The sequence below is a fragment of the Octopus sinensis genome, linkage group LG30 (assembly GCF_006345805.1).
Source record: "Octopus sinensis linkage group LG30, ASM634580v1, whole genome shotgun sequence".
Taxonomy (NCBI): domain Eukaryota; kingdom Metazoa; phylum Mollusca; class Cephalopoda; order Octopoda; family Octopodidae; genus Octopus; species Octopus sinensis.
The window spans coordinates 5,550,011-5,577,510 of NC_043026.1; the positions used below are offsets into that span (position 1 = coordinate 5,550,011).

The 27,500-nt window shown below is 42.5% G+C and overlaps 1 protein-coding gene across 2 annotated transcripts in view; it reads right to left on the minus strand.

Moving 5' to 3' along the window:
- Positions 1-24,349, minus strand: part of LOC115226638 (cell division cycle protein 20 homolog) — a 30,300-nt gene extending 5,951 nt beyond the window's left edge. Inside the window, exons 1-7 of one of the 2 annotated variants that reach the window (XM_036515332.1) lie at positions 24,098-24,349; positions 15,121-15,300; positions 12,528-12,797; positions 6,338-6,463; positions 4,009-4,205; positions 2,698-2,792; positions 200-560 (exon numbers count right to left, since the gene is read on the minus strand). In XM_036515332.1, the coding sequence (XP_036371225.1) occupies positions 200-560; positions 2,698-2,792; positions 4,009-4,205; positions 6,338-6,463; positions 12,528-12,797; positions 15,121-15,289 (1,218 nt within the window). In that variant the 5' untranslated portion in view covers positions 15,290-15,300; positions 24,098-24,349. Of the gene's footprint in view, positions 1-199; positions 561-2,697; positions 2,793-4,008; positions 4,206-6,337; positions 6,464-12,527; positions 12,798-15,114; positions 15,301-24,097 lie in introns of both variants that reach the window. The other variant, XM_029797650.2, reaches the window with a different exon arrangement.
- Positions 24,350-27,500: the final 3,151 nt, after the last annotated feature.

The following is a 27,500-nucleotide window of genomic DNA, read 5'->3' on the forward strand; positions in this document are numbered from 1 at the left end:
GTCAACCTGGATAACCTGTATTTTGATTGATTGATTCTAGTTTCAGCTTATGAGCTGTGGCCATGCTGGGGCACCGTAAACCACTATTTTCCAGGATGGTGACAGACGGGGGTGGGGTTTGCTAACACTGACCCACACCATCTAACACAACAAACAAACGGGGACGAGGAAAAAGCAAAAATACCTGAATTAATCTCACCTGGGATTTAGTGTCAATACTCTGGACATTTGATCCTGTGTTACAGTTCCAGAATCGGATGTGTCGGTCAGCCGTGCCTCCCCCACTTGCCAGCAGCCTTGGTTGCCATGGACACCAGGCCAGCGCCTTCACCGCTGCCTGGTGGTAGGTGAGCGAGTAGAGTGGCTGTGACTGGGGTACCAAGCGGCCACCCTCTGCTGCCCAGATGTTCAAAAGGTTATCGTTGCCTCCGCTGGCCAGGTACATGCCATCGGGTGACCACCGCAGGCCACACACCTCCTGTGTGTGTCCAGCAACATTGCCCTGTAGGTGCTGCGCTACACGAACGTCGTGATGGTGGATGTGTCCACTGCGCGAGCCACTACAAGTCGAAACAGAGAAAAAGGAAAAACACATTATTATTATTATTATTATTATTATTTGTTTTCTTATTACCCACAAGGGGCTAAACATAGAGGGGACAAACGAATTATTATTATTATTATTATTATTATTATTAGTTGTAACCCATCGCTAAGCTGCCAGGTAACAGCGTGGTCAACATGAAATAGATCCTTCAACAGAAACCTACTACAATGATCACATTGATAAACTCAGCAACGACATATTTCTCGTTTCTCGAAACAAATATTAATTCTCTCTTTCACAACAACAACAACAACCTGTTCTTATTTTTTTAAAGTGAGTTGCATTGTCTATATGTTGAAAGACATAAAAGACAAAAAAAACTACTATACATCATCATCATCATCGTTTAACGTCCGTTTTCCATGCTAGCATGGGTTAGACGGTTCTACTGGGGTCTGTGAAGCCAGAAGGCTGCATCAGGCCCAGTCTGATCTGGCAGTGTTTCTACGGCTGGATGCCCTTCCTAACGCCAACCACTCCGTGAGTGTAGTGGGTGCTTTTTACGTGCCACCCACACAGGTGCCAGATGGAGCTGGCAAACGGCCACGGACGGATGGTGCTTTTTACGTGCCACCCGCACGGGGGCCAGGCGAGGCTGGCAAACGGCCACGGACGGATGGTGCTTTTTACGTGCCACCCGCACGGGGGGCCAGGCGAGGCTGGCAAACGGCCACGGACGGATGGTGCTTTTTACGTGCCACCCGCACGGGGGGCCAGGCGAGGCTGGCAATGGCCACGATCGGATGGTGCTTTTTACGTGCCACCCGCACGGGGGGCCAGGCGAGGCTGGCAAACGGCCACGAACGGATCATGCTTTTACGTGTCACCGGCACAGGGGCCAGGCGAGGCTGGCAATGGCCACGATCGGATGGTGCTTTTTACGTGCCACCGCACGGGGGCCAGGCGAGGCTGGCAAACAGCCACGAACGGATGGTGCTTTTAAGTGCCACCGGCACGGGGGCCAGGCGAGGCTGGCAACGGACACGAATGGATGGTGCTTTTAAGTGCCACCGACACCGGGGCCAGACAGAGCTGGCAAACGGCCACGAACGGATGGTGCTTCTGCCAGGTAACAGCGTGGTCAACATGAAATAGATCCTTCAACAGAAACCTACTGCAATGATCACATTGATAAACTCAGCAATGGCATATTTCTTGTTTCTCGAAACAAATATTAATTCTCTCTTTCACACACTCTCTCTCTCTTAACAACAACAACCTGTTCTTATTTTTTTAAAGTGAGTTGTATTGTCTATATGTTGAAAGACATAAAAGAAACACAAACAAAAAAAACTACTATACGTATTATACATAAATAGTTTTTTTTGGTGTCAGTGTTGCATTGTGTTGACAGACTTGCACTTAAAATTCCTGTGTTCTTAATCAAAACTGTTTAGTTACTAAGGTGACAACACTACCTATCAATCTATATTCCATACACTTTCTCTACCATTGTATTTCTCTCTCAACAGCAACATTTTCTCCTCTCCTTCTTACTTCTCTCTACACAGTTTAATGATAACTTATCTGAGTAAATTTTTCATTAAGAATAATTGCAATAAAGTTAGTATAATTCAATGGGAATATGCTTAATGTAAGGGTTAACATCCATTTTCCATGTTCACATTGGTTGGGCAGTTTCACACAAACTGGCAAGTCAGAAGACCGCAGTAAGTGCTGCTGCCATTTCAGCATGGTTTCCATTGTTGGATACCCTTCCTAATGCCAACCACTTTACAGAGTGTATAGGGTACTTTTAATGTGGAACCAGCAGCAGTAAGGTCACTAAGAAACTTGCATGGACAGGCTCCCACAACTAGGGGTGGGAAGTATTGAGGGAGGAAGAGTTTTGCATTAGAAGAGGGACATGGCTTCTTCATATCGAGAATAGAGAAAGGAAGAGAAAAATGAAAACGGCTAAAAGTACAGTGGAAAAAAATCATATTTGTGTTACATTGCTGCACCCCTGGAATCGTCTCATAGCACACCAATGTACCACAGCATACTGGTTGCAGGGCACTGGGTTGAACAACAACAACAACAAGCAGTGCAACGCAAGAGAGTATAAAACATACCAAAACACCACTTACCTGCTGAGTATATGAGAGTTCCATGAGAGCGCTCCAACGCGGCCAGAATGTCCTGTCATGCTGCGTAATCTCTTTTCTTTAAAGACATCCCAAAGCTAAAACAGATATATATATATGTATATTTATACATGAACATTGAAATAAATATCAAATGGAAATAGTAGTTGTGATACCTGTGACGGCAGCACGTAAAAAGCACCATCCGAACGTGGCCGATGCCAGTGTCACCTTGACTGGCTTCTGTGCCGGTGGCACGTAAAAAGCACCATCCGAACGTGGCCGATGCCAGCACTGCCTTGAATGGCTTCGGCGCCGGTGGCACGTAAAAAGCACCCGCTACACTCACGGAGTGCTTGGCGTTAGGAAGGGCATCCAGCTGTAGAAACACTGCCAGATCAGACTGGAGGCTGGTGCAGCCTCCTGGCTTCCCAGACCCCGGTAGAACCGTCCAACCCATGCTAGCACGGAAAACGGACGTTAAACGATGATGATGATACAAATATACAGAAAATCAATTGTATGTAAATTGTAAAGGTTTTAAATGGACGCAGACCAACTAATTTCATGATCATCGTTTAACGTCCGTTTTCCATGTTAGCATGTGTTGGACGGTTCGGCCGGGGTCTGGGAAGCCAGGAGGCTGCACAAGGCCCCAGTCAGTACTGGCAGAGTTTCTACAGCTGGATGCCCTTCCTAACGCCAACCACTCCATGAGTGTAGTGGGTGCTTTTTATGTGCCACCGGCACAGGGGCCAGAGGAGGCTCGCAACAGCTACAGTCAGGTGCTTTTAATGTGCCACCAGTACAGAAGCCAGCCAAGGCAGCGCTAGCATCGGCCACATTTCGATGGTGCTTTTTATATACATACATATATATACATACACACATATATGTGTGCGTGTGTGTATATTTATGTATATATATGTGTGTGTGTATATATATTTATGTATATATTTGTGTATATAAGTGTGTGTTTTTATATATATATTTTGTGTGTGTATGTATATATATTTATGTATATATGTGTGTATATATATATATTTATGTGTGCGTGTGTGTATATATATATATATATATATATTTATTTGTGTGTGTGTTTGTCCCCCACACCATCGCTTGTCAACTGATACTGGTGCGTTTACATCTCCATGACAGTGGTTCAGCAAAGGAGACCAATAGAATAAGTACTAGGCTTTCAAAGAACAAGTCCCAGGGTAAATTTCTTCGACTGTAACCCTTTAAAGCGGTGCCCCAGCATGGCCACAGTCAAATAACCGAAACAAAAGAATGAGACAGCAATCAGGGACTTACCTCAACAACCCCTTCACTGGTCCCTACTGCCAAATAGTTGCCTTCTTTCACCCAAGCCACAGAACTAATATAGGCATCGGACGATTCCATTTCCGTCAGCTGTTTGATCTCTCCGGTTCCGGCATTCCAGAGGTAAAGATGTCCAGCCAGGGCTACAGCCAGTTGGTTGTTGGCAGACCAGTCCAGTAGGTTCAAATCTGAAGCAAAGCGCAGAAAAGGGCCGAAATTACAAAACGATGACGGTGGGAGATGTTGTTGGTAATAAGGATATTAGCAATAGTGGTGACAATGATTGCGGTGGTGTTATTAACCTTTCAATACTAACCAGGCCGTAGCCAGCCGAAAAATCTTTTGGTTCATAAGACCAACCTGGCCGTAGCCGGCCAAGAGTACCGGTTGTTATTTAACCCTTTCGTTACTGTATTTCTATTGTGATGCTCTGTGTTTCTTTGAATTAAATTTAAATATAACAAAGAATTTAGTAAAATAACTTAGTTATCATTAAGCTGGTGTTAGGAACATAAATTGTGACTAAGGTTTAGTGGAAGATTTTAATTCAAAACTTATGAAAACAAGACATTTGTACTACAGAGCCAGAGGTGGGTTCAACCAGGTTGGTATCAAAAGGGTTAAGAATTGTTTCTCTATTATATATTTTAACCCTTTTGTTACCATATTTCTATTGAGATGCTCTGAGTTTCTTTCAATTAATTTTAAATATAACAAAGAATTTAGTAAGATAACTTAGTTATCATTCAGCTAGTGTTAGGAACATAAATTGTGACTAAGGTTTGGTGGAAGATTTTAATTCAAAACTTATGAAAACAAGACATCTATACTACAGAGCCAGAGGTGGTTTCAACCAGGTTGGTATCAAAAGGGTTAAGAATTGTTTCTCTATTATATATTTTAACCCTTTTGTTACCATATTTCTGTTAAGATGCTCTGAGTTTCTTTCAATTAATTTTAAATATAACAAAGAATTTAGTAAAATAACTTAGTTATCATTAAGCTAGTGTTAGGATCGTAAATTATAAAGAATTTAGTAAAATAACTTAGTTATCATTAAGCTAGTGTTAGGATCATAAATTATAACAAAGAATTTAGTAAAATAACTTAGTTATCATAGGCAGATGGACATTAGAAGCAGTTGAAAGGGTGAGGATATAAGGAAATTTAGGCTATTATTTCTAGCATATAGAGTGACCACATTGAGGTCTCCTCATGTTTTCTGCTGATTATTTTCCTCTTAACCCTTTTGTTACCATATTCCTGTTGAGATGCTCTGTGCTTCTTTGAATTAATTTTAAATATAATAAAGAATTTAGTAAAATAACTTAGTTATCATTCAGTTAGTGTTAGGAACATAAATTGTGACTTAAGTTCAGTGGAAGATTTCAATTCAAAACTTGTGAAAACAAGACATTTGTACTCAGAGCCAGAGCCGGTTTCAGTCGGGTTGGTAAGGAAAGGGTTAAAGCACTCAAAATTCCTGGCAGAAACTGCCAAATAAATACTTTCAGTTTTGATAAAGCTTCACCGAAAAATTGCTACAAGGACAATGTTGGTGATCGTGATGTAATGATGGTGATGCTTTCTGAAAGGCATGAAGTAGCATACATTGTGGTCAGGTAATGGTTGATGAAAGCAACCCCAGAACTTGATTGGGGTGTACTTTGTCAACCCAAATGAAAACCTGATCTCATGGCAGCTTTATCTAAGACATATATAAACAAATGCAAAAAAGGCATTTGGTCCACATGGAAAATAAACAAAGTAATTCAGCTCAAAAACTACACGCACACACACCAACCTAGACACACATACACACACCAGCCTAGACACACACACACACCAACCTAGACACACACACACACACCAACCTAGACACACATACACACACCAGCCTAGACACACACACACACCAACCTAGACACACACACACACACCAACCTAGACACACATACACACACCAACCTAGACACACATACACATCAACACCAACCTAGACACACACATACCAACACCAACCTAGACACACACATACCAACCTAGACACGCACACACACATACCAACCAAGACACGCACACACACACACACACCAACCTAGATACACACATACACACACCAACCTAGACACACACACATACACACACCAACCTAGACACACATACCCACCTACACACATACACACCCTCACTCGCATACTTACACACACCAACGCACACCTTCACATACACACACACACACCACACACACACACACACACACACACAGAGGCTCAAACCTAAACACCAATGCACACGAGTATACGTTTTAAGAACTCACAATAGTCATCCAAAATCTCTGGAGCGTCTAGAATTCTGTCGGAGGTCTGTGGAATGTGTCTGGTAAGCTTCTTACATTGACTGTTCTTACTGGAAGTGTACAAGATCCGGAGACTGTTCTGGTGACCTGGCAGAAAGAGGAAGACAAAACAATCTTTGAATACCATGGTAACAACGATAATGTGGTTCTTGACCTTTTGACCTACATCATCATCATCATCATTTAGCGTCCGTTCTCCATGCTAGCATGGGTTGGACGGTTCAAACTGGGATCTGTGAAGCTGGAAGGCTTCATCAGGCCCAGTCTGATCTGGCAGTGTTTCTACGGCTGGATGCCCTTCCTAACGCCAACCACTCCGTGAGTGTAGCAGGTGCTTTTTACGTGCCACCCACACAGGTGCCAGACAGAGCTGGCAAACGGCCACGAACGGATGGTGCTTTTACGTGTCACCGGCACGGGGGCCAGGTGAGGCAGGCAACGGACACGAACGGATGGTGCTTTTACGTGCCACCAACACGGGGGCCAGACAGAGCTGGCACAGATTAAAAAAATAATTTTTGTAACTTAAACACTTTCAAACTTCGGACGCTGGTAGAATGTGTCATATAAAATGTCATTACCAGTTCTGCTGGACTGGGTCCTATACAGGTACCACTTAAAGAAACACCATTTGAGTGTGGCCGTTGCCAGTACCGTTGCCAGTACCACCCTTGTGCCGGTGGCACATAAAAGCACCCACTACACTCTTGGAGTGATAGGCGTTAGGAAGGGCATCCAGCTGTAGAAACTTTACCAGATCAGATTGGAGCCTGGTGCAGCCATCTGGCTCGCCAGTCCCCAGTGTAACCGTCCAACCCATGCCAGCATGGAAGGCAGACGTTAAACAATGATATATATATATATATATCAGAAGTGGCTGTGTGGTAAGTAGCTTGCTAACCAACCACATGGTTCCGGGTTCAGTCCCACTGCGTGGCATCTTGGGTAAGTGTCTTCTGCTATAGCCCCGGGCCGACCAATGCCTTGTGAGTGGATTTGGTAGATGGAAACTGAAAGAAGCCTGTCGTATACTCTTTACTCTTTTACTGCGGCCATGCTGGAGCACCGCCTTTAGTCGAGCAAATCGATCCCGGGACTTATTCTATCGGTCTCTTTTTTTTTGCCAAACCACTAAGTAATGGGGACGTAAACACACCAGCATCGATTGTCAAGCAATGCTAGAGGGTCAAACACAGACACGCAAACACACACGCACATACATATATACGACAGGCTTCTTTCAGTTTCCGTCTACCAAATCCACTCACAAGGCATTAGTCGGCCCGGGACTATAGCAGAAGACACTTGCCCAAGATGCCATGCAGTGGGACTGAACCCAGAACCATGTGGTTGGTTAGCAAGCTACTTACCACACAGCCACTCCTGCGCCTATGTGTATATATATATATATATGTGTGTGTGTGTGTTTGTCCACCCCCCTAGCATTGCTTGACAACCGATGCTGGTGTGTTTACGTCTCCGTTACTTAGCGGTTCGGCAAAAAGAGACCGATAGAATAAGTACTGGGCTTACAAAGAATAAGTCCCGGGGGTTGATTTGTTCGACTAAAGGCAGTGCTCCAGCACGGCCGCAGTCAAATGACTGAAACAAGTAAAAGAGAGAAACATATATATATATATATATGTATACTAGCAGTATCGCCCGGCGTTGCTCGGGTTTGTAAGGGAAATAACTATAAAGCATTTTTAGAGAGTTATAGCCAAAAAATGGAAAAAAAAATTATGGTAAATTTTTTTTTTAGTTAAAAAGGTCGAATTGCGTCCCCTAGACAGTCTGTGGTTTGTGTTTCTGATTCTCGACCCCATGTCGAATTTATCGATTTTTTTCAGAACTGGGGGAACTTTTCAAAATTTTCGCTGCGTTAGTTTTGAATTATGACATTGGGCTATGTGTGTGTCAAGTTTCTTCAGAATTGGTTGAAAGCCGTGGTCAGGGTGAGGGTACAACCTGACAGACACACAGAAACACACACAGACAAACTGCCGTTTATATATAGAGAGATGTCTACCAAAGCCATTCACAAGGCTTTGGTTGACCCAAAACTATAGTAGAAGACATTTGCCCAAGGTGACAAAGTAACAGGATTGAACCCAGAACCATGTGGTTGGCGAAGCAAACTCCTTACCACAGGACCACACCCGCAAATTTCGGGGGGGGGGGGGGTCAAATAAAAAGTAATAGAAAAAAAAAGGCAATCAGCAATATCTTAATAGAAGGAAGAAAGGATTAAAACAGCAACCACACAATTAACAATGGGAGGCTTTTAAAGGGGTCAAGGCCAGGATTTGGGTTTCTGTTGAGAAGTGGTCCTTTTGTTTTAATCAAGAGTGGAAAATAATGTTGAGGTCTTGCTTACTGCTTTTGTGATGGTTGAGTGTATATAGTAGTAGTAGTGGTGGTGGTGGTAGTAGTGGTGGTGTTGGTGGTAGTGGTGGTGGTGTTGGTAGTAGTAGTGGTGGAGGTGGTGGTAGTGGTAGTAGTGGTGGTAGTAGTAGTGGTGGTGGTAGTAGTGGAGGTGATGGTAGTAGTGATGGAGGTGGTGGTAGTAGTAGTGGAGGTGGTAGTAGTAGTGGAGGTGGTGGTGGTAGTAGTAGTGGTGGTGGTAGTAGTAGAGTTGGTGGTAGTAGTAGTGGAGGTGGTGGTGGTAGTAGTAGTAGTGGTGGTAGTAGTAGAGTTGGTGGTAGTAGTAGTGGTGGTGGTGGTGGTAGTAGAGTTGGTGGTAGTAGTAGTGGAGGTGGTGGTGGTAGTAGTAGTGGTGGTGTTGGTAGTAGTAGTGGTGGAGGTGGTGGTAGTGGTAGTAGTGGAGGTGATGGTAGTAGTGGTGGAGGTGGTAGTAGTGGTGGTGGTAGTAGTGGTGGTAGTAGTAGAGTTGGTGGTAGTAGTAGTGGTGGTAGTGGTAGTAGTGGTGGTAGTAGTAGTGGTGGTGGTAGTAGTAGAGTTGGTGGTAGTAGTAGTGGTGGTGGTAGTAGTGGTGGAGGTGGTGGTAGTAGTAGTGGAGGTGGTGGTAGTAGTAGTGGAGGTGGTAGTAGTAGAGTTGGTGGTAGTAGTGGTGGTGGTAGTAGTAGTAGTAGTGGTGGTAGTGGTAGTAGTGGTGGTGGTAGTAGTGGAGGTGATGGTAGTAGTAGTGGAGGTGGTGGTAGTAGTAGTGGTGGTGGTAGTGGTAGTAGTGGTGGTGGTGGTAGTAGTAGTGGTGGTAGTAGTGGTGGTGGTGGTAGTAGAAATAATTAAAATTAATTTCTTGTTATAACACTGGGATCTTTTATTTTTTTACTTGTTTCACATATCAGACTGTGGCCATGCTGGGGCAACGTCCCCAAGAAATCTTTTTTAGTCAAACAAATCAACTCCAGTACTTCGTTTGTCTCTTTTTTTAAAGACTGGTACTTATTCGATCATTTCTTTTGCCAAAACCTGTAAGTTACAGGGATGTAAACACACCAACACTGGTTGTTAAGCGGTGGTGGTGGTAGTTGTAGTAGTAGAGGTAGTAGTAATAGTGGTAGTGGTGGTAGTTGTAGTGGTGGTGGTGGTGGTGGTAGTACTTGGTTTATAGCTAAGGCTCATGTTACTTTCCATTGTCTTTGAGAGAGAAAGATCCTCTGGTGGGGGTCGGGGGGGATGGGACTGAGTGATGGAGTGTAAAGAGGAGAGTGAACGAGGTCGGGGGGTGGGGGATGGGGGGTTGGAAGAAGTCAAGGAATTGGTGGAACGGGGGGGGGGAAGAGGGGTGCAGACCCACCCCCACACCCCCGCCAAACCCAGCAGAAAGAGCAAGCTGTAGGAAGGGAAGGACAGGATAGGAAGAGATGAGGAAGAGGCTAAGGAATGGTGGTGGTGGGCAGAGTAGAGAAGATAATGGAGGGTCGTGGCAGGTGGGTGGTGGTGGTGGTGGTGGTGGGGAAGAAGCGGGGGGGGGGAGGGACAAACCCTCAGCAAACCATTCATCATCCATCCCCCCCCCCGCACAACCAATCCAATGGTTCCAGCTCCCTTCATTCCTTCCGCCTGCCTACCAAGAGATAAGATCTTGAGAGGGGGTGAGTAAAAGAAATGGGGAAAGAGTAGTGGTGAGGGCAGGTTGGGGGGGGTGATGGTGGTGGCGACGGCAGGGAGGTTGATAGTGGTGATGGGGGGGATTGATGGTGGTGATGGTGGGGGAGGGTTGATGGTGGTGACGGTGGGGGAAGGTTGATGGTGGTGACGGTGGGGGAGGGTTGATGGTGGTGGCTGTGGTGGTGACGGTGGGGGAGGTTGATAGTGGTGACGGGGGGGGTTGGGTGGGGTTGATGGTGGTGACGGTGGGGGAGGGTTGATGGTGGTGGCTGTGGTGGTGACGGGGGAGGGAGGTTAATAGTGGTGACGGGAGGGGGTTTGATGGTGGTGACGGTGGGGGAAGGTTGATGGTGGTGACGGTGGGGGAAGGTTGATGGTGGTGACGGTGGGGGAAGGTTGATGGTGGTGACGGTGGGGGAAGGTTGATGGTGGTGACGGTGGGGGAGGGTTGATGGTGGTGACGGTGGGGGAGGGTTGATGGTGGTGGCTGTGTGGTGATGGTTGATGATGATGGTGGTGGTGGTATGTGATGCTTTTGTGGTGGTTGATGGTGATGGTGGCAGTGCTGAGGATGTGTTGTTGTTGGTGGCAGTAGTTGCTGATGGGGGCAATGGTATGTGATACCTTTGTAGTGGTGCTGGGGGGTGATGCCATTGATGGTGGTGGTGTGTGATACTGCTGTTGGTGGTGGTAGATGATGCTTTTGGTTGGGGTGGTGGTTATTCAATAGGGGTGAGCATTGTTTCTAGGCAAGGGGGAGGAGAGGGGGGAAATGGTGTTTCAGTGGTAGTCATGGTGATGACAGTGATAGTGGACGGTGGTGGGTAGTGTGTTGGGAGGGGGGATACAGTGCTTTGGGTGGTGACAGGTGTTGGCATGGGAGGGGTGGCAGGTAATGGTATTGGTGGTAGCCATAGCCACTGGGCAGTCCCTTCGACCATAGGGCACCCTGACCCCAATGTTTGTTTTGTCTGTCCCCCCTAAAGGACCCTCTTTTTCTCAACCTCATTGTTGACTTTGAGGGGAAGCAAGTGGTTGTAGTCAGAGGCAATGGTGTTGGTGGGAGTAGGCATTAGCAGTGGGTAGCCATGGGTGGAAGGAGTGGTAGTGAAGAGGAAGCAGGGGGAGGTGGAGTGCCATTCACTTCACCCATCCATCCCAAATTGAGATGAAGACCAACATGGGTCAAGGACAAAGGGAGGGAGGGAGTGAGAGGGCACCCCAACTCCCACCCCCTGGAGAAGAGCAGAGAGGGGATAAGGGGAACTCAATTGTTGTTGCTTAGATCCAGGTCAGCACAGCTTCTCAATAGCAGAGCTACCCACCACCCACGATTGAAATGTTCCACCCATGACAATCCCTCCACCTTCTTTGGCTCTTTTACTTATTTATATTTTCAAAGTCTGGAACATATTCCATCAGTATCTTTTGCCAAACTATTTAAATTACACACACTAGTTGTGAAGCTGGGGTGGGAGAGAGAAACACAAACAGGGCATCTTTTAGTTTCCGTCAACAAAATCCACTCACAAGGCTTTGACTGGCCCAGGGCTACAATAGCGTCATGATGCACCAACAGTGTGCTAAAGGTTAATCAATGAACTTCCCTTACTCTTTTGATTTGGCCTTTATACTCCCTTTTCTCCCACCGCACCGCCTATCCACATTGCATTTATCGCTAGAATTGTACCTCCTGCCACTGCCCTGTCACTACAAGGGAGAAAACTCATATGGTGACATGATGCACCAACAGTGTGCTAAAGGTTAATCAATGAACTTCCCTTACTCTTTTGATTTGGCCTTTATACTCCCTTTTCTCCCACCACACCACCTATCCTCATTGCATTTATCACTAGAATTGTACCTCCTGCCACTGCCCTGTCACTACAAGGGAGAAAACTCATACGGTGACATGATGCACCTACAGTGTGCTAAAGGTTAATCAACAAATTAATCAATGAACTTTCCTCGCCCTTTTCAATTGGACCTTATACTCCCTTTTCTCCCACCGCAGCACCTATCCACCCCGTCCCAAAATCACAACCTCCTCCTCATCATCACCCCACTTATGACTCACCTTCTGGAGCTGTTGGGGGTTTGGCCTTGTATGAAATGATCTTTGAGCTGAGAATCTCCCCATTGAGGTTTTCATTCATGATCTTCTGGTACTGCACCTGTGAAGGGCTCCTCGTGTCTGCCTCATCTTTCTTGGCCAAGTTCTCGTTCATGATCTTGTAGTAGCCGACATCGAACTGGGTCGAACTGCGGTTCGGAATGAAGCGGTCACCGGCAGTTGGTGTCTTTGGAGTCTTTGGCTGCTTCTTAGACTTGCCGGAGTTGGATTTGCCTGTTGAGTGAGAGAAAGAACAGAACGTAAGAGGGTGACAAGAGTGAGGATCTTCGAGTGAGAGCAACAACAACAAAATGACAGTAGAATGAGAGTGACAATGGAAAGCATACTGTGAGGGTGAAGGTCGTACCTAAAAATTAGCTTTATATACATACATACATATATATAAGCACATCGTTACAGTTATCTAAAAGAATTTCTATCCATTACTCAACATTTAGGGATAGAAATAAACGGAATAGTACCGGTCTCAGCGAACTGATTTGGGATTTAAAAGACCACAATGAACAATTTCATTTAGAATGGTTGATCCTCTCAATTTCGATACCATATGACAAAGGCAAAAAATTCTGTCTTCTCAGCAATTCTGAGCTATTTTTCATTATTTTTTCTAAAAATACTCTAGTAAACACGGTTATAGAACGAGCATACAGATGTAAGCATTGGCAGAAACATACTTTTAGTGCATATAAGTAGCCTCTATCATTATATATAATTTAAACTTTAATTTCCTTTATATTTAACATTCACTATTAATATCCCTACTCTTTCTGTTAGCTACTTATGATGTTATATCATATAACGTTTTTTTAAACAATATTAATAGCATTCTGTCAATCGCTATACAAATCCATCATTTTTTGCTAAAATGTTGTATTAACGAGTTTCGTTTTTTTCACTTTCCCGAAGAGAAGATTGCATTGTTTATACCATTTATTCTTTTGAATAGTATCAGTGGAATTTTCGAAACGTGTCGAAAGTAAAAATATTTGTTTACACCTGCGTTAATTCCATTTTTTATTCATATATATATATATTTCTTTACTACCCACAAGGGGCTAAACACAGAGGGGACAAACAAGGACAGACAAAGCGATTAAGTCGATTCCATCGACCCCAGTGCGTAACTGGTACTTAATTTATCGACCCCGAAAGGATGAAAGGCAAAGTCGACCTTGGCGGAATTTGAATTCAGAACATAACGGCAGACGAAATACAGCTACACATTTTGCCCGGCGTGCTACTGTTTCTGCCAGCTCGCCGCATTGTATATATGTATAGGCGCAGGAGTGGCTGTGTGGTTAGTAGCTTGCTATATATATATATATATGATCATCGTTTAACGTCCGTTTTCCATGCTAGCATGGGTTGGATGGTTCAACTGGGGTCTGGGAAGCCAGAAGGCTGCGCCAGGCCCAGTCTGATCTGGCAGTGTTTCTACAGCTGGATGCCCTTCCTAACGCCAACCACTCCGTGAGTGTAGTGGGTGCTTTTTACATGCCACCTGCACAGGTGCCAGACGAGGCTGGCAAACGACCACGATCGGATGGTGGTTTTTACGTGCCACTGGCACGGGGTCAGACGAGGCTGGCAACAGCCCCAATCAGATGGTGCATTTTACGTGCCACCGGAGGCCAGTCGGGGCGGCGCTGGCAATGGCCACGTTCGGATGGCTCTCTTACATGCCATCGGCACTGGTATCACAGCTACAATTTCCATTGATGTTGATCGAGCTACATTTTCCATTATATATATGTGGAGGCGAAATGGCCCAGTGGTTAGGGCAGCAGACTTGTGGTCGTAGGATCGCGGTTTCGATTCCCAGACCGGGCATTGTGAGTGTTTATTGAGCGAAAACACCTACAGCTCCATGAGGCTCCGGCAGGGGGGGGCGATCCCTACTGTAATCTTTCGCCACAACTTTCTCTCTTTCTTCTGTGGCCTGCTCGCTTAGCCAGTGGAGTGGCATCATGGAAGCACTCCGTCTGATACGACGTCGAGGGTTCCGGTTGATCCGAATCAACGGAACAGCCTGCTCGTGAAATTAACGTGTAAGTGGCTGAGCACTCCACGGACATGTGTACCATTAACGTAGTTCTCGGGGATATTCAGCGTGACACAGAGAGTGACAAGGCCGGCCTTTTGAAATACAGGTACAAGAGAAACAGGAAGTAAGAGTGAGAGAAAGTTGTGGTGAAAGAGTACAGCAGGGATCGCCACCACCCCCTGCCGGAGCCTCGTGGAGCTGTAGGTGTTTTTTGCTCAATAAACACCCACAACGCCCTGTCTGGGAATCGAAACCGCGATCCTATGACCGCAAGTCCGCTGCCCTAACCACTGGGCCATTGCGCCTTCGGAGTGGCGTCATATGAAGGTTAAAACAATGCGAAGCACGTTGTGACCAGTGATGTGTAGCAACATCTGATAGCCTGGTCAGTCACGGTGATCACAGTGATATATATATACATGCACATACACAAACACACACAAAGTACATGTAACAGTACTTCATGAAGTGAGAGACAAGGGTTACCTGTACTTTTGGGTGTCTTGCTGGAACCTGGAGTCCTGTTCTGTGACAGCACCTTCATAGGACTCTTCTCACCACTGGAGATGTTCCGGCTGCTGCTGCTGCTGTGCATCCTGTTCTCCGTACACTTACGCTGCCTTCGTGGATCTGAGGCTGCAGACTGGTCAAACTGAGACATCACCAGGCACTCTGAAAGAAGTAATAGTAGTAGTAGTAGTAATAATAATAATAATAATAATAATAATAATAATAATAATAATAATAATAATAATAATAATAATAGGCGCAGGAGTGGCTGTGTGGTAAGTAGCTTGTTTACCAACCACATGGTTCTGGGTTCAGTCCCACTGCGTGGGACCTTGGGCGAGAGTCTTCTACTGTAGCCTCGGGCCGACCAAAGCCTTGTGAGTGGATTTGGTAGACGGAAACTCAAAGAAGCCTGTCGTATATATGTATATATATATATATATATATATATGTATGTATGTGTGTGTGTGTCTGTGTTTGTCCCCCCAATGCTGGTGTGTTTACGTTCCCGTGACTTAGCGACTCGGCAAAAGAGACCGATAGAATAAGTACTGGGCTTACAAAGAATAAGTCCCGGGGTCGATTTGCTCGACTAAAGGCGGTGCTCCAGCATGGCCACAGTCAAATGACTGAAACAAGTAAAAGAGTAAAAAAAAGAAAAGAGCATAACGAAAATATAACAAGTAAAAACTCCCAATAGGGGGAGGCGCTTCGAATGGTTACTCGTGGAAAAACCCATAAAAGCCACGGTAGCCTGGTCAAAAGGGTGGGTAGAGAGCCCCTTTCTCCTTTTATATTACCTTTTTTTTTTTACAGGTGTTGCCTCAGAATTGGTCCATTCATGTTGGCCATTCTTCAGACATTCACCCACCTTTCAATAAATTTGCCACGAGACAAAAGCACTATCCGACTCGTGGCCGATGCCAGCGCCGCCTCGACTGGCTTCCGTGCCGGTGGCACGTAAAATACACCAATCCGACCGTGGCCGTCGCCAACCTTGCCTGGCACCTGTGCAGGTGGCACGTAAAAAGCACCCACTACACTCACGGAGTGGTTGGCGTTAGGAAGGGCATCCAGCTGTAGAAACACTGCCAGATAAGACCGGAGCCTGGTGCAGCCTTCTGGCTTCCCAGATCCCCGGTCGAACCGTCCAACCCATGCTAGCATGGAAAACGGACGCTAATGATGATGATGATGATGTGTGTGTATGTATGCATTTATATATATATAATATATATATATATATATATATATATATATATATATATCTGTGCAGGTGGCACGTAAAAAGCACCCACTACACTCACGGAGTGGTTGGCGTTAGGAAGGGCATCCAGCTGTAGAACACTGCCAGATAAGACTGGAGCCTGGTGCAGCCTTCTGGCTTCCCAGATCCCCGGTGGAACCGTCCAACCCATGCTAGCATGGAGAACGGACATTAAACGATGATGATGATGTGTGTGTATGTATGCATTTATATATATATATATATATATATATCTCACTACACTCACGGAGTGGTTGGCGTTAGGAAGGGCATCCAGCCGTAGAAACACTGCCAGATTTGACTGGGCCTGATGAAGCCTTCTGGCTTCACAGACCCCAGTAGAACCGTCCAACCCATGCTAGCATGGAAAACGGACGCTAAATGATGATGATGATGATCTCTGTGCAGGTGGCACGTAAAAAGCACCCACTACACTCACGGAGTGGTTGGCGTTAGGAAGGGCATCCAGCTGTAGAAACACTGCCAGATAAGACTGGAGCCTGGTGCAGCCTTCTGGCTTCCCAGATCCCCGGTCGAACCGTCCAACCCATGCTAGCATGGAAAACGGACGTTAAACGATGACGATGATGATGACAGCAACTCTAACGAGCAGTCACAGTGCAAACTTCTGCCAAGGAAACACCAATGTCCTCTCAACGATTAGCTGGAGATGATTTTTAAAATGAGAATATCTGAAATAATCTTGACCGCTCTCACAAATGAAAATACTAAAAATGAACCCAACTGCTCTCAGAAATTAAGTAAAAACCCAGAAAAATAATCCAGAATCGAATGGTAATTATGGAACGTGAAGGTGGGCGTGTGGCCCATGTTTGTAATGCTGTGTTGTCTGCAGTGGGAACAGGGACAGTTTTCTCTTTGAAAGCCTTTTTTTAGTCTATCCACTGATATAGTGTCTTTATGACCATTAACCCCTTACCCAACAATTATTTTGAAAATAAATGTATTTTTTCAGACATATTATTTAATTGTTTTATTTTACTATGTTTTGAATGGTGATTTCGAGGTATATTTCAAACCTTATTTATTATGAATTTTAATTCAATAATATTGATTTTAAATTACCGCTTTGGGCAGAAACGAGTTAACCCGTTTTTAGACGAAGGAACTCGTTTGCTGTCGATTTTGGCGAGTCTATCTTTTGACGAGTTAACTCGCCAGAGATAGAAAAAAACGATTTTGGTCAAAACGCATATATTCGTTTCTGCCGGGTAAGGGGTTAAGGTCTATAGTGAAAAATTTATCCATGTGTGAAAGAAAACAGGAAGGACCTGCATAGGGTGCTGTTAAGGGAGGTTTAACAACATCGTTGCGCACAAAATGTGAGTCCAAGAAGTAGAGCTCCGTTCAAGGCAGAGCTAGAAATGCAATCGTCAAGTAGGTACGAGGTTTTAAACAAGCGATATATTAAAAACTAGCAGTATCACCCGGCATTGCTCGGGTTTGTTTCGACCCTTTAAAATTGGAATTTTTGAAAAGTAAATATTTTGCATTATGTAGCTTGTTATTCTCTTTAAGTGAACATTTTTCTGGTTGAAATACACCGAAAAATGGTGACACAGCAGTCAAAAAATCGTAAAAAATAGGGATTTTCATAGGAAAAAAGCACCTTTTTGATGTAAATAATTTTTGGTGTTAACATGTTACGGGGACACAAACACACTAGTATCGGTTTTCAAGCGATGTTGGGGGGGGGGAGACAAACACAGACATACACACACATATATACGATGGGCTTCTTTCAGTTTCCATCTACAAAATCCACTCACAAGGCTTTGATTGGCCCGGGGCTATAGTAAGAAGACACTTGCCCAAAGGTGCCACGCAGTGGGACTGAACCCAGAACCATGTGGTTGGTAAGCAAGATACTTACCACACAGCCACTCCTGCGCCTACTGTGTGTGTGCATGTTTTATGCTTGTGTGTCACCACACCGCTTTACAATCGGTGTTGGTTGGTTCACGTCCCCATAACTGAGCAGTTCGGCAAAACAGGAATGATGCAACAAGTATCACGAACGAAAGTATTGGTGGGGGGTTGATTTGTTCGACTAAACCACTCAAGTCGGGAGCCCAGCATGGCCGCAGTCCAATGACTGAAACAATATAGCATGCTTTATTTTATGCGTATACTAGCAGTATCGCCCAGCGTTGCTCAGGTTTGTAAGGGAAATAACTATATAAGCATTTTTAGAGAGTTATAGCAAAAAAATGCATTAAAAATGGAAAAAAACTGATGGTAAATTTTTTTTTAAATCATAGACTCATCGTAGACATTTTTAGAGAGTTATTTCCCAATAGCGAAAAAATGCATTAAAACGGAAAAAAATTATGGCAATTTTTTTTTAAATCATAGACTCATCGTAGACATTTTTAGAGAGTTATTTCCCAATAGCGAAAAAATGCATTAAAACGGAAAAAAATTATGGCAATTTTTTTTTAAATCATAGACTCATCGTAGACATTTTTAGAGAGTTATTTCCCAATAGCGAAAAAATGCATTAAAACGGAAAAAAATTATGGCAATTTTTTTTAAATCATAGACTCATCGTAGACATTTTTAGAGAGTTATTCCCAATAGCGAAAAAAATGCATTAAAACGGAAAAAAATTATGGCAATTTTTTTTAAATCATAGACTCATCGTAGACGCGCACTAATACCCAGAAGGCCTCGATATGAATCACGACTATAAGATACTTTGGTTAAGGTCTATAGTGAAAAATTTATCCATGTGTGAAAGAAAACAGGAAGGACCTGCATAGGGTGCTGTTAAGGGAGGTTTAACAACATCGTTGCGCACAAAATGTGAGTCCAAGAAGTAGAGCTCCGTTCAAGGCAGAGCTAGAAATGCAATCGTCAGTAGGTACGAGGTTTTAAACAAGCGATATATTAAAAACTAGCAGTATCACCCGGCATTGCTCGGGTTTGTTTCGACCCTTTGGTTAAGGTTAGTGGGTGCTTTGGTTAAACTGCACCGCAAAATGTGGGAGTAAGGAATCAAAATCGTAGGAGACAGACACACAACCTTACTTTTATATATAAAGATGTACGTACATGTGTATGTGTGTGTGTACAGGAGAACGACCTCCACATAAACCAAAGAAGTATAAGGACTTGCTGAAAGCTTCCTTAAGAGATGCTTGCATCTCTCCTGACACATGGTAAGGCATAGCTATTGATCGTAGCAGGTGGAGGAGGATTGTGCATGAGGGGACAGCCACTTTTGAGAACTCTCTAGTTGCACATGAGAAAGTAAGGAGGGATGTCAGGAAGGGCATCACTGTTACACTTCCAGAAGGGAAGGGTCTTCCCTTGATTCTGACATGCAATGTCTGTGCAAGACCCTGCCTCAGTAAAGCTGGACTCATGAGTCATCTTCGTAGTCATAAAACGAGACAGATGAGTGACAATCTGGCCACTGGTGGTGGTGTAACACACCATACTAATCATATCTGTCGGGCATGTGGAAGAGAGTGTAATTCGGCAGGAGGACTTAAACGACATGCAAAGGTACATGAAGCCAAGTTACAACTACAGCCGACTATTACCAGTAAAGGTCTTAGTTGCCAATTCTGTACAAGACATTGTAGATCTTTAGCTGGGCTAAAAAGCCACATTCGATCACAGCACCAGTAACAGTTAAGCTTCGTGCAATGGCCATGCTCGATAACGAAGGGGCAGCCATAATGAGCCAATAAGGGAAACCTCTCTATATTAGGGTAGACCTGGCAGAAAAAGCAGCCAAACGTCCCTCAAATCATACCCACTGACTTATGTGTGTATATATGCATGTATGAACCAATGTGAGAGACATCTATATGTAAGACAGATCTGACAGAAATAGCAGCCAAAACTCCCTCAAATCGCACCCTACTGTCTTCCGTATGTATGTATATATGTATGTATGTATGTATGTATGCATGAGCCAATGTGGTGTAACACACCATACTAATCATATCTGTCGGGCATGTGGAAGAGAGTGTAAATTCGGCAGGAGGACTTAAACGACATGCAAAGGTACATGAAGCCCAGTTACAACTACAGCCGGCTATTACCAGTAAAGGTCTTAGTTGCCAATTTTGTACAAGACATTGTAGATCTTTAGCTGGGCTAAAAAGTCACATTCGATCACAGCACCAGTAACAGTTAAGCTTCGTGCAATGGCCATACTCGATAACGAGGGGGCAGCCATAATGTGTGTGTGGGCGATCTTTCGTCTCTAGTAGACCTTTCCGTCGATTTCCGTAAATCGATTTCCATACACAGATACATGCATACATACATATACACATACACCGAGTAAAAAATTTCAGTTATCTCTTTCTTTCACACATTACTCTCTCTGTCTCTTCACACACACTAACAGAAGCATTTCACTTACACAACATACTGTCTGTCTCCCACACCCCATCAAACACACACACACATGTACATCAATGCTTCCCATGCACGGTAACTTCAAAAGAACTTCCCTCGTCATACAATCGCTTTCTCTTAGTCTCTTTCGCTCTCATTACTTCAAAAGTTCCCGCAAGCCCATTTTACGGAAATCGACGGAAAGGTCTACTAGAGACGAAAGATCGCCGTATGTGTGTACATATAACGTAAAACGAATTTTTTAAAAATACGTTATTCAAGGGGAGACAACCCAATTTCCAGTCTCCTTCATAAAATTACATGAAGGGAGAGAAATCTTTCAGAACACGGTACCCCTGCTGTGTGTATACCTACACACGGTACTACACGATAACAGTGGTCCCGGTGCGCGCACTCGCGCTAGCTAGTCGTGACTAGTCGATCCTACAACGACTACCAGCAAATTAAATAAAACACAAAATAAATAAATTTTTTTACACAAAATAACTTTTTAAACAAAGTAAATAACACACAAAAACACAAAGTAAGGATAGACTAGTCACGACTAGCTTGCGCGAGTGCGCGCACCGGGACCACTGTTCTCAAGTAGTACCTAAAACACAAAATAAATAATCTTTTTACACAAAGTAAGGATCGACTAGTCACGACTAGCGAGTGCGCGCACCGGGACCACTGTCCTCAAGGAGTACCCCTACACACATGCATTCCAGTGGAGGTGAGTTCAAAAAGAAGCTATGTACGGCCACACAGAATAAAGTGTTCAGACGAGGATGTTATCAGGTGGTCTTGAAATGAGCTAAAAATAACAGCTAAATTGCCCTTAAATAACACACACACACAACGTTTTCAGAAAATTCCAAAATATAAAAAAAGTTACGAGGGTTTTATATGGGGAGCTTCAACAAGAATTCTGCCTGTGTATATATATATATATATATATATATACACATACATATATGTACACTCCATGCATAACATATTCAGGTAGACGGAAGCTTTTTAAAGAATCCATCATATGTGTTCACGTGTGTCTGTGTCCGAATTTATGTCCCAGACCATCGTGTAAATAAGCCTTGGGTAAAAATACTTTCTATCGTATAAAATCTAAAAAATTCCCTCATAAGATCAAAGGCTTGGAAGATTTCGAAAGAGATGACCAGATAACCGAAGAGATGGTGGTGTGGATTTCCACCTCGGTATCCGAAACTTAGAGTTTCATCTTGGCTATTGAATAATTGTCACATATTATTTTATGTATATATATATAATTGAATAAGGGTACAAATTGACGTTAATCAATTAAAACCAGTGGCCTAGCATATTAAAAAAAATCCGAAGATTGAAATATTTTTTACATACAAAATTTAAAGGACTGACCACTAAAAGTGGAAAATAGCGATTTTGACGTCTATATCTAGCATATTGACCGTCCACTTTTAGTGGTCAGTCCTTTAAATATATTATATATATATATATATATATATATATATGCATAAAGATACACACGCATAATTAGAAAAGGAATTCGAAGAGTCGAGCAGTATTCGCAGTGTACGGCTACGAAGAAAACAGTTGAGTCGTGGGTGTAAAATTAACATGTCTTTTCGAAAATCCGAGTGACATTGGGTGAAGGCTATATAATAACCAAATTCATGAGAACTGAGCACTTGGATCATATATACAGGGTTGACCAATGACCATCCGAAAGTAAATCAAGGTTCCATAAATATTATCTGTAATTCTGTATTGACTCGAATGGGGGCAAAAGGGTGTCGCTGAAGAAGGACTTCAGTTTGAACAGTTTTAACGATGGTTCATAATTAGATGCTTTTATTAAATTCATTCAAATTGTCGAACATAAATAAATCTTGGAATTAAATGGTTTTGATTTACTGTCAGGTGACTTTTGGTCATTATATATATATATACAAGATAAGAAAATGGAGAAATACATCTAAATCAAATATCAATTACCAGATAATACTCAATCACATACTTTATTAGACCACCACATACAAGTGGTAAGAGACTTGATATTTGATTTAGATGTATTTCTCCATTTTCTTATCTTGTATTAGTAATTTGTGGTAAATCATTTTACCTTTGCCCATATAATACAGTAAATGAATTGATTGCATCGCAATCATTAAGTACCCAACAAAGTTAATACATAAATGTATTAACTTTGTTGGGTACTTCACTAGCAGTATATTGGATATACGTTATCTCATAGAGGGTTGCATTTACAACCCCTATCTCAATTTGTATATATATTATATATATATATATATATATATATATATGTTAGAAGTATTGGGGGTGATGTACAGGTTTAATACATACGAAAGAAAAAAGGTGTTCAGAATGCTGGAGGGTTGTAAAAATATATATTTATTTACATATCACATATTATTTCTTCATATTAGCGCTTTCAACTACTCCTGTAGTTTCATCAGGAATGGTTATATATATAAACAATCTCAGGAACAAGAAACACTGCAGTGATTAGAAACCCTAGCTACCAGTTTCATGGTAAACATGTATACACACACATCATATATATATATATACATATATACATAAGGGTACTACATGAGTACCCTTATGTATATATGTACATATCTAATATTGTATGTATATATTTTATTAATTTGCCTGTACGGCTAATTCGCTTCCCACTTGTGATAGTATTTTAATAATACAATCCCTCTATTCATATATATATATACCAAGTAATTAAGGGTTTAGCAACGATTTGCCTCACCACATACCGAATTTAGAAATAGCAGTCAAAGAGTTTTGGCTATTCTTTCTACTTGAAAGGGGATCTCCCCTTTAAGTAGAAAGAATAGCCATAGCTCTTTGACTGCTATTTCTAAATTCGGTGTGTGGTGAGGCAAATCGTTGCTAAACCCTTAATTACTTAGTATTACTTAAACCTTCCTTGAATGGGGCTTTTACATGCCGAAATCTACTTGGTGAATTTAATGATTATTCCAAATTAATTAATTTCACCCTATATTATTATTGATATATATATATATATACAATATTAGATATGTACATATATACATAAGGGTACTACATGAGTACCCTTATGTATATATGTACATATCTAATATTGTATGTATATATTTTATTAATTTGCATGTACGGCTAATTCGCTTACCACTTGTGAGGGTATTTTAATAATACAATCCCTCTATTTATATATATATATATATATATATATATAATATATATATATATATATGAACTATAGCAAAACATATAATAAAAACTTGGTTTACTTACTTAGGGGTACGGCGTGTCTCGAGTGATTTGGTATATATTCTTTTTACCCGAGTCCTCCCTACTGAATATAACGGTAGACTGTAGATTAATTATTCGTTCGTTAATTAACACAGCCAGTTATTAATTATGCCCACCAAAAACAGCCGAATCACAAATATTAATTAACCAACAAACAAGCGAGATTGAGAAATTTGGAAACACAGCTGAGAGAGAAGAATGTTGCTGTAATTGAAAATTCAAAATGTACCACCTTCTCGTTGATTGGCTGAAAGTTTCTGCTGTTCTTCAATCTGATTGGTTACCCATTGGTACACGTTATAATTTTTTTATTTCTTTTTCGTTAATATATATTTTCGGAGTTTTTATCAAAAATAAATATCGAAAAAGATTTTCTAGATTATTTAAACTTTACAAATTTAAAAAAAATCATAAATTATGTTAATTGCCAAACCGAAAAAAAATTTCGTTGATTTCCGTAGAAAGTATTATTTCTCTGGTGACCCTTTCGGAATCCCTTTATACGTTGAATATTTACCTAATTTATTTTATGAAAAATCCCTACCGTAGGGATATCCCGAAAGCAGGTATTTAAAAAAAAAAAAAATTACTCGATGGTCTGATTCCCTTCAGGTATTTACGCATGTTTTGCCAAACCACTAACTTGCGGGGATGTAAACACACCAACACCGGTTTCAAGTGGTGGAGGAGAACAAACATGACACCGCTAGAAAAAACTGCCGGACAAACCGAAAAGATCCCCTTATTTTTTTTTTAATCTGGTACTTGTTCTATCAGACCCTTTTTGCCAAACCACTAATTTGCGGGGATGTAAACACACCAACACCGGTTTCAAGTGGTGGAGGAGAACAAACACAAACATAAAACACACGCACACATATATATATTCGTCTATTTTTTTTTTATTTCTTTTATTCTTTTACTTGTTTCAGTCATTTGACTGTGGCCATACTGGTGCACTACCCTGAAGCAGGGTATTTTCATATAATTTGTGATTTACATTAGGGTGGAGGTTACAGATTAGGGGTTAATATTTGGGGCAGGTGTTTCGTCCGTGAGTAATGACATGGTTCTGTGGTTAAGAAGTTTGTTTAGCAATCGTATAGTTTTGAGTTCAATCCCTCCCTCCAGCATCTTACGTAATTATAAACCTTAACCAATCAATACCTGTTGAATTTAGTGGATAAAAACTGTGAGGGAAGTCCAGCAAGCACGCATACATTTTTATCTTTAATTTCTTTCAGTCATTTGACTGTGGCCATGCTGGAGCACCAGCTATAACGGTTTTGGTCAAATAAATCAACCCCAGGACACTTTTTTTTCGATCTTTTCGGTTTGAACGGCAGTTTTTAAAAATAATTTCCACGTAACTAAACACTTTTAAACTTCGTATACTGGTAGAATGTGTTTTTTAAAACATCTTTTTATCTTGGCTTTATTGAGAAAATTCTATAGTTTGGAAGAAATTTGTTGAGTTTTTTCTTCAATTTCTGCAATTTCAACCAATCAATGACGTCTGTTGAGGTAAAAAAAAAACATTCTGTGCTGTATGAATATGTCCCTCGTTTAAGAAACAGATTGGGTTTATTTACATTTGTGAAGAAAAAAAAGACAACCTTCCCCCCACCCCTAACCCTAACCCTAAAACAGATTGAAATGCAATAGATCGATACTAGGGTCATAATTATGGGTGACAATTTCATATGACACCGCTAGAAAAAACTGTCGTTCAAACCGAAAAGATCCCCTTATTTCTTTTTTTTTAATCTGGTACTTGTTCTATCAGACCCTTTTTGCTAAACCACAAACTTGCGGGGACGTAAACACACCAACACCGGTCTCAAGTGGTGGAGGAGAACAAATACAAACATAGACACACACATACACATATGTATATATTCTTCTTTTTTTTTATTCTTTTACTTGTTTCAGTCATTTGACTGTGGCCATGCTGGAGCACCGCCTTGAAGCATTTAATCGAACAAACAGCTCTACCCCAGTTTTAACCCTTCTTTCAACCCTTTAACCTTCAGATGATATTCTGTTAAATGTAATACTTAAATGAATAAATATTCATTGCTTGGAAATTAATCATAACATCATCTTATCACTTCAAGGTTGCGGCGAGCTGGCAGAACCGTTAGCACGTCGGGCGAAATGCTTAGCGGTATTTCGTCTGCCGTTATGTTCTGAGTTCAAATTCCGCCGAGGTCGACTTTGCCTTTCATCCTAACGGGGTCGGTTAAATAAGTACCAGTTACGCACTGGGGTCGATGTAATCGACTTAATACCTATGTCTGTCCTTGTTCGTCCCCTCAGTGTTTAGCCCCTTGTGGGTAATAAAGAAATAGGTATTTCGTCTGCCGCTACGGTCTGAGTTCAAATTCCGCCAAGGTCGACTTTACCTTTCATCCTTTCGGGGTCGGTTAAATAAGTACCAGTTACGCACTGGGGTCGATATAATCGACTTAATCCGTTTGTCTGTCCTTGTTTTGTCCTCTCTGTGTTTAGCCCCTTGTGGGTAGTAAAGAAATAGGTATTTCGTCTGCCGCTACGTTCTGAGTTCAAATTCCGCCGAGGTCGACTTTGCCTTTCATCCTTTCGGGGTCGATTAAATAAGTACCAGTTAAACACTGGGGTCGATGTAATCGACTTAATCCGTTTGTCTGTCCTTGTTTGGCCCCTTGTGGGTAGTAAAGAAATAGGTATTTCTTCTGCCGCTACGTTCTGAGTTCAAATTCCGCCGATGTCGACTTTGCCTTTCATCCTTTCGGGGTCGATTAAATAAGTACCAGTTAAGCACTGGGGTCGATGTAATCGACTTAATCCGTTTGTCTGTCCTTGTTTTGTCCTCTCTGTGTTTAGCCCCTTGTGGGTAATAAAGAAATAGATAATAAGACCGTTTACAGGGCTGAAACATATAAAAAAAATAAAAGAATCTAAAAGTAAACTGAAATCCATTTAGTTTATGAGCACCTTCAACACTTAAAGCCAGTTCTGAGTTCTTCCGCCACACTGCTCCCCCCCCCACTACCACCACAGACAGCCGGAACCAACAACAGACACCACCCAGCTGCCAGCCAGTCTGTTTTCAAGGACATAATTTCTTCCAGCACCGTCGTTATTACCACTACCACCACCACCACCACCACCACCACCAGTGCTATCACCACTGCCACTACTACAACCACTGCTATCACCACTACCACCATTGCTATCACCACCACCATCACTGCCACCTCCATCACCACCACCACCACAACCACCACCACCATCACCACCACCACCACCACCACCAAAATCACCACTACAACCCCAGCCAACAACACCGCCACAACCACCATCACTACCAACCACCACCAATACCAACACCATCACCCCCACC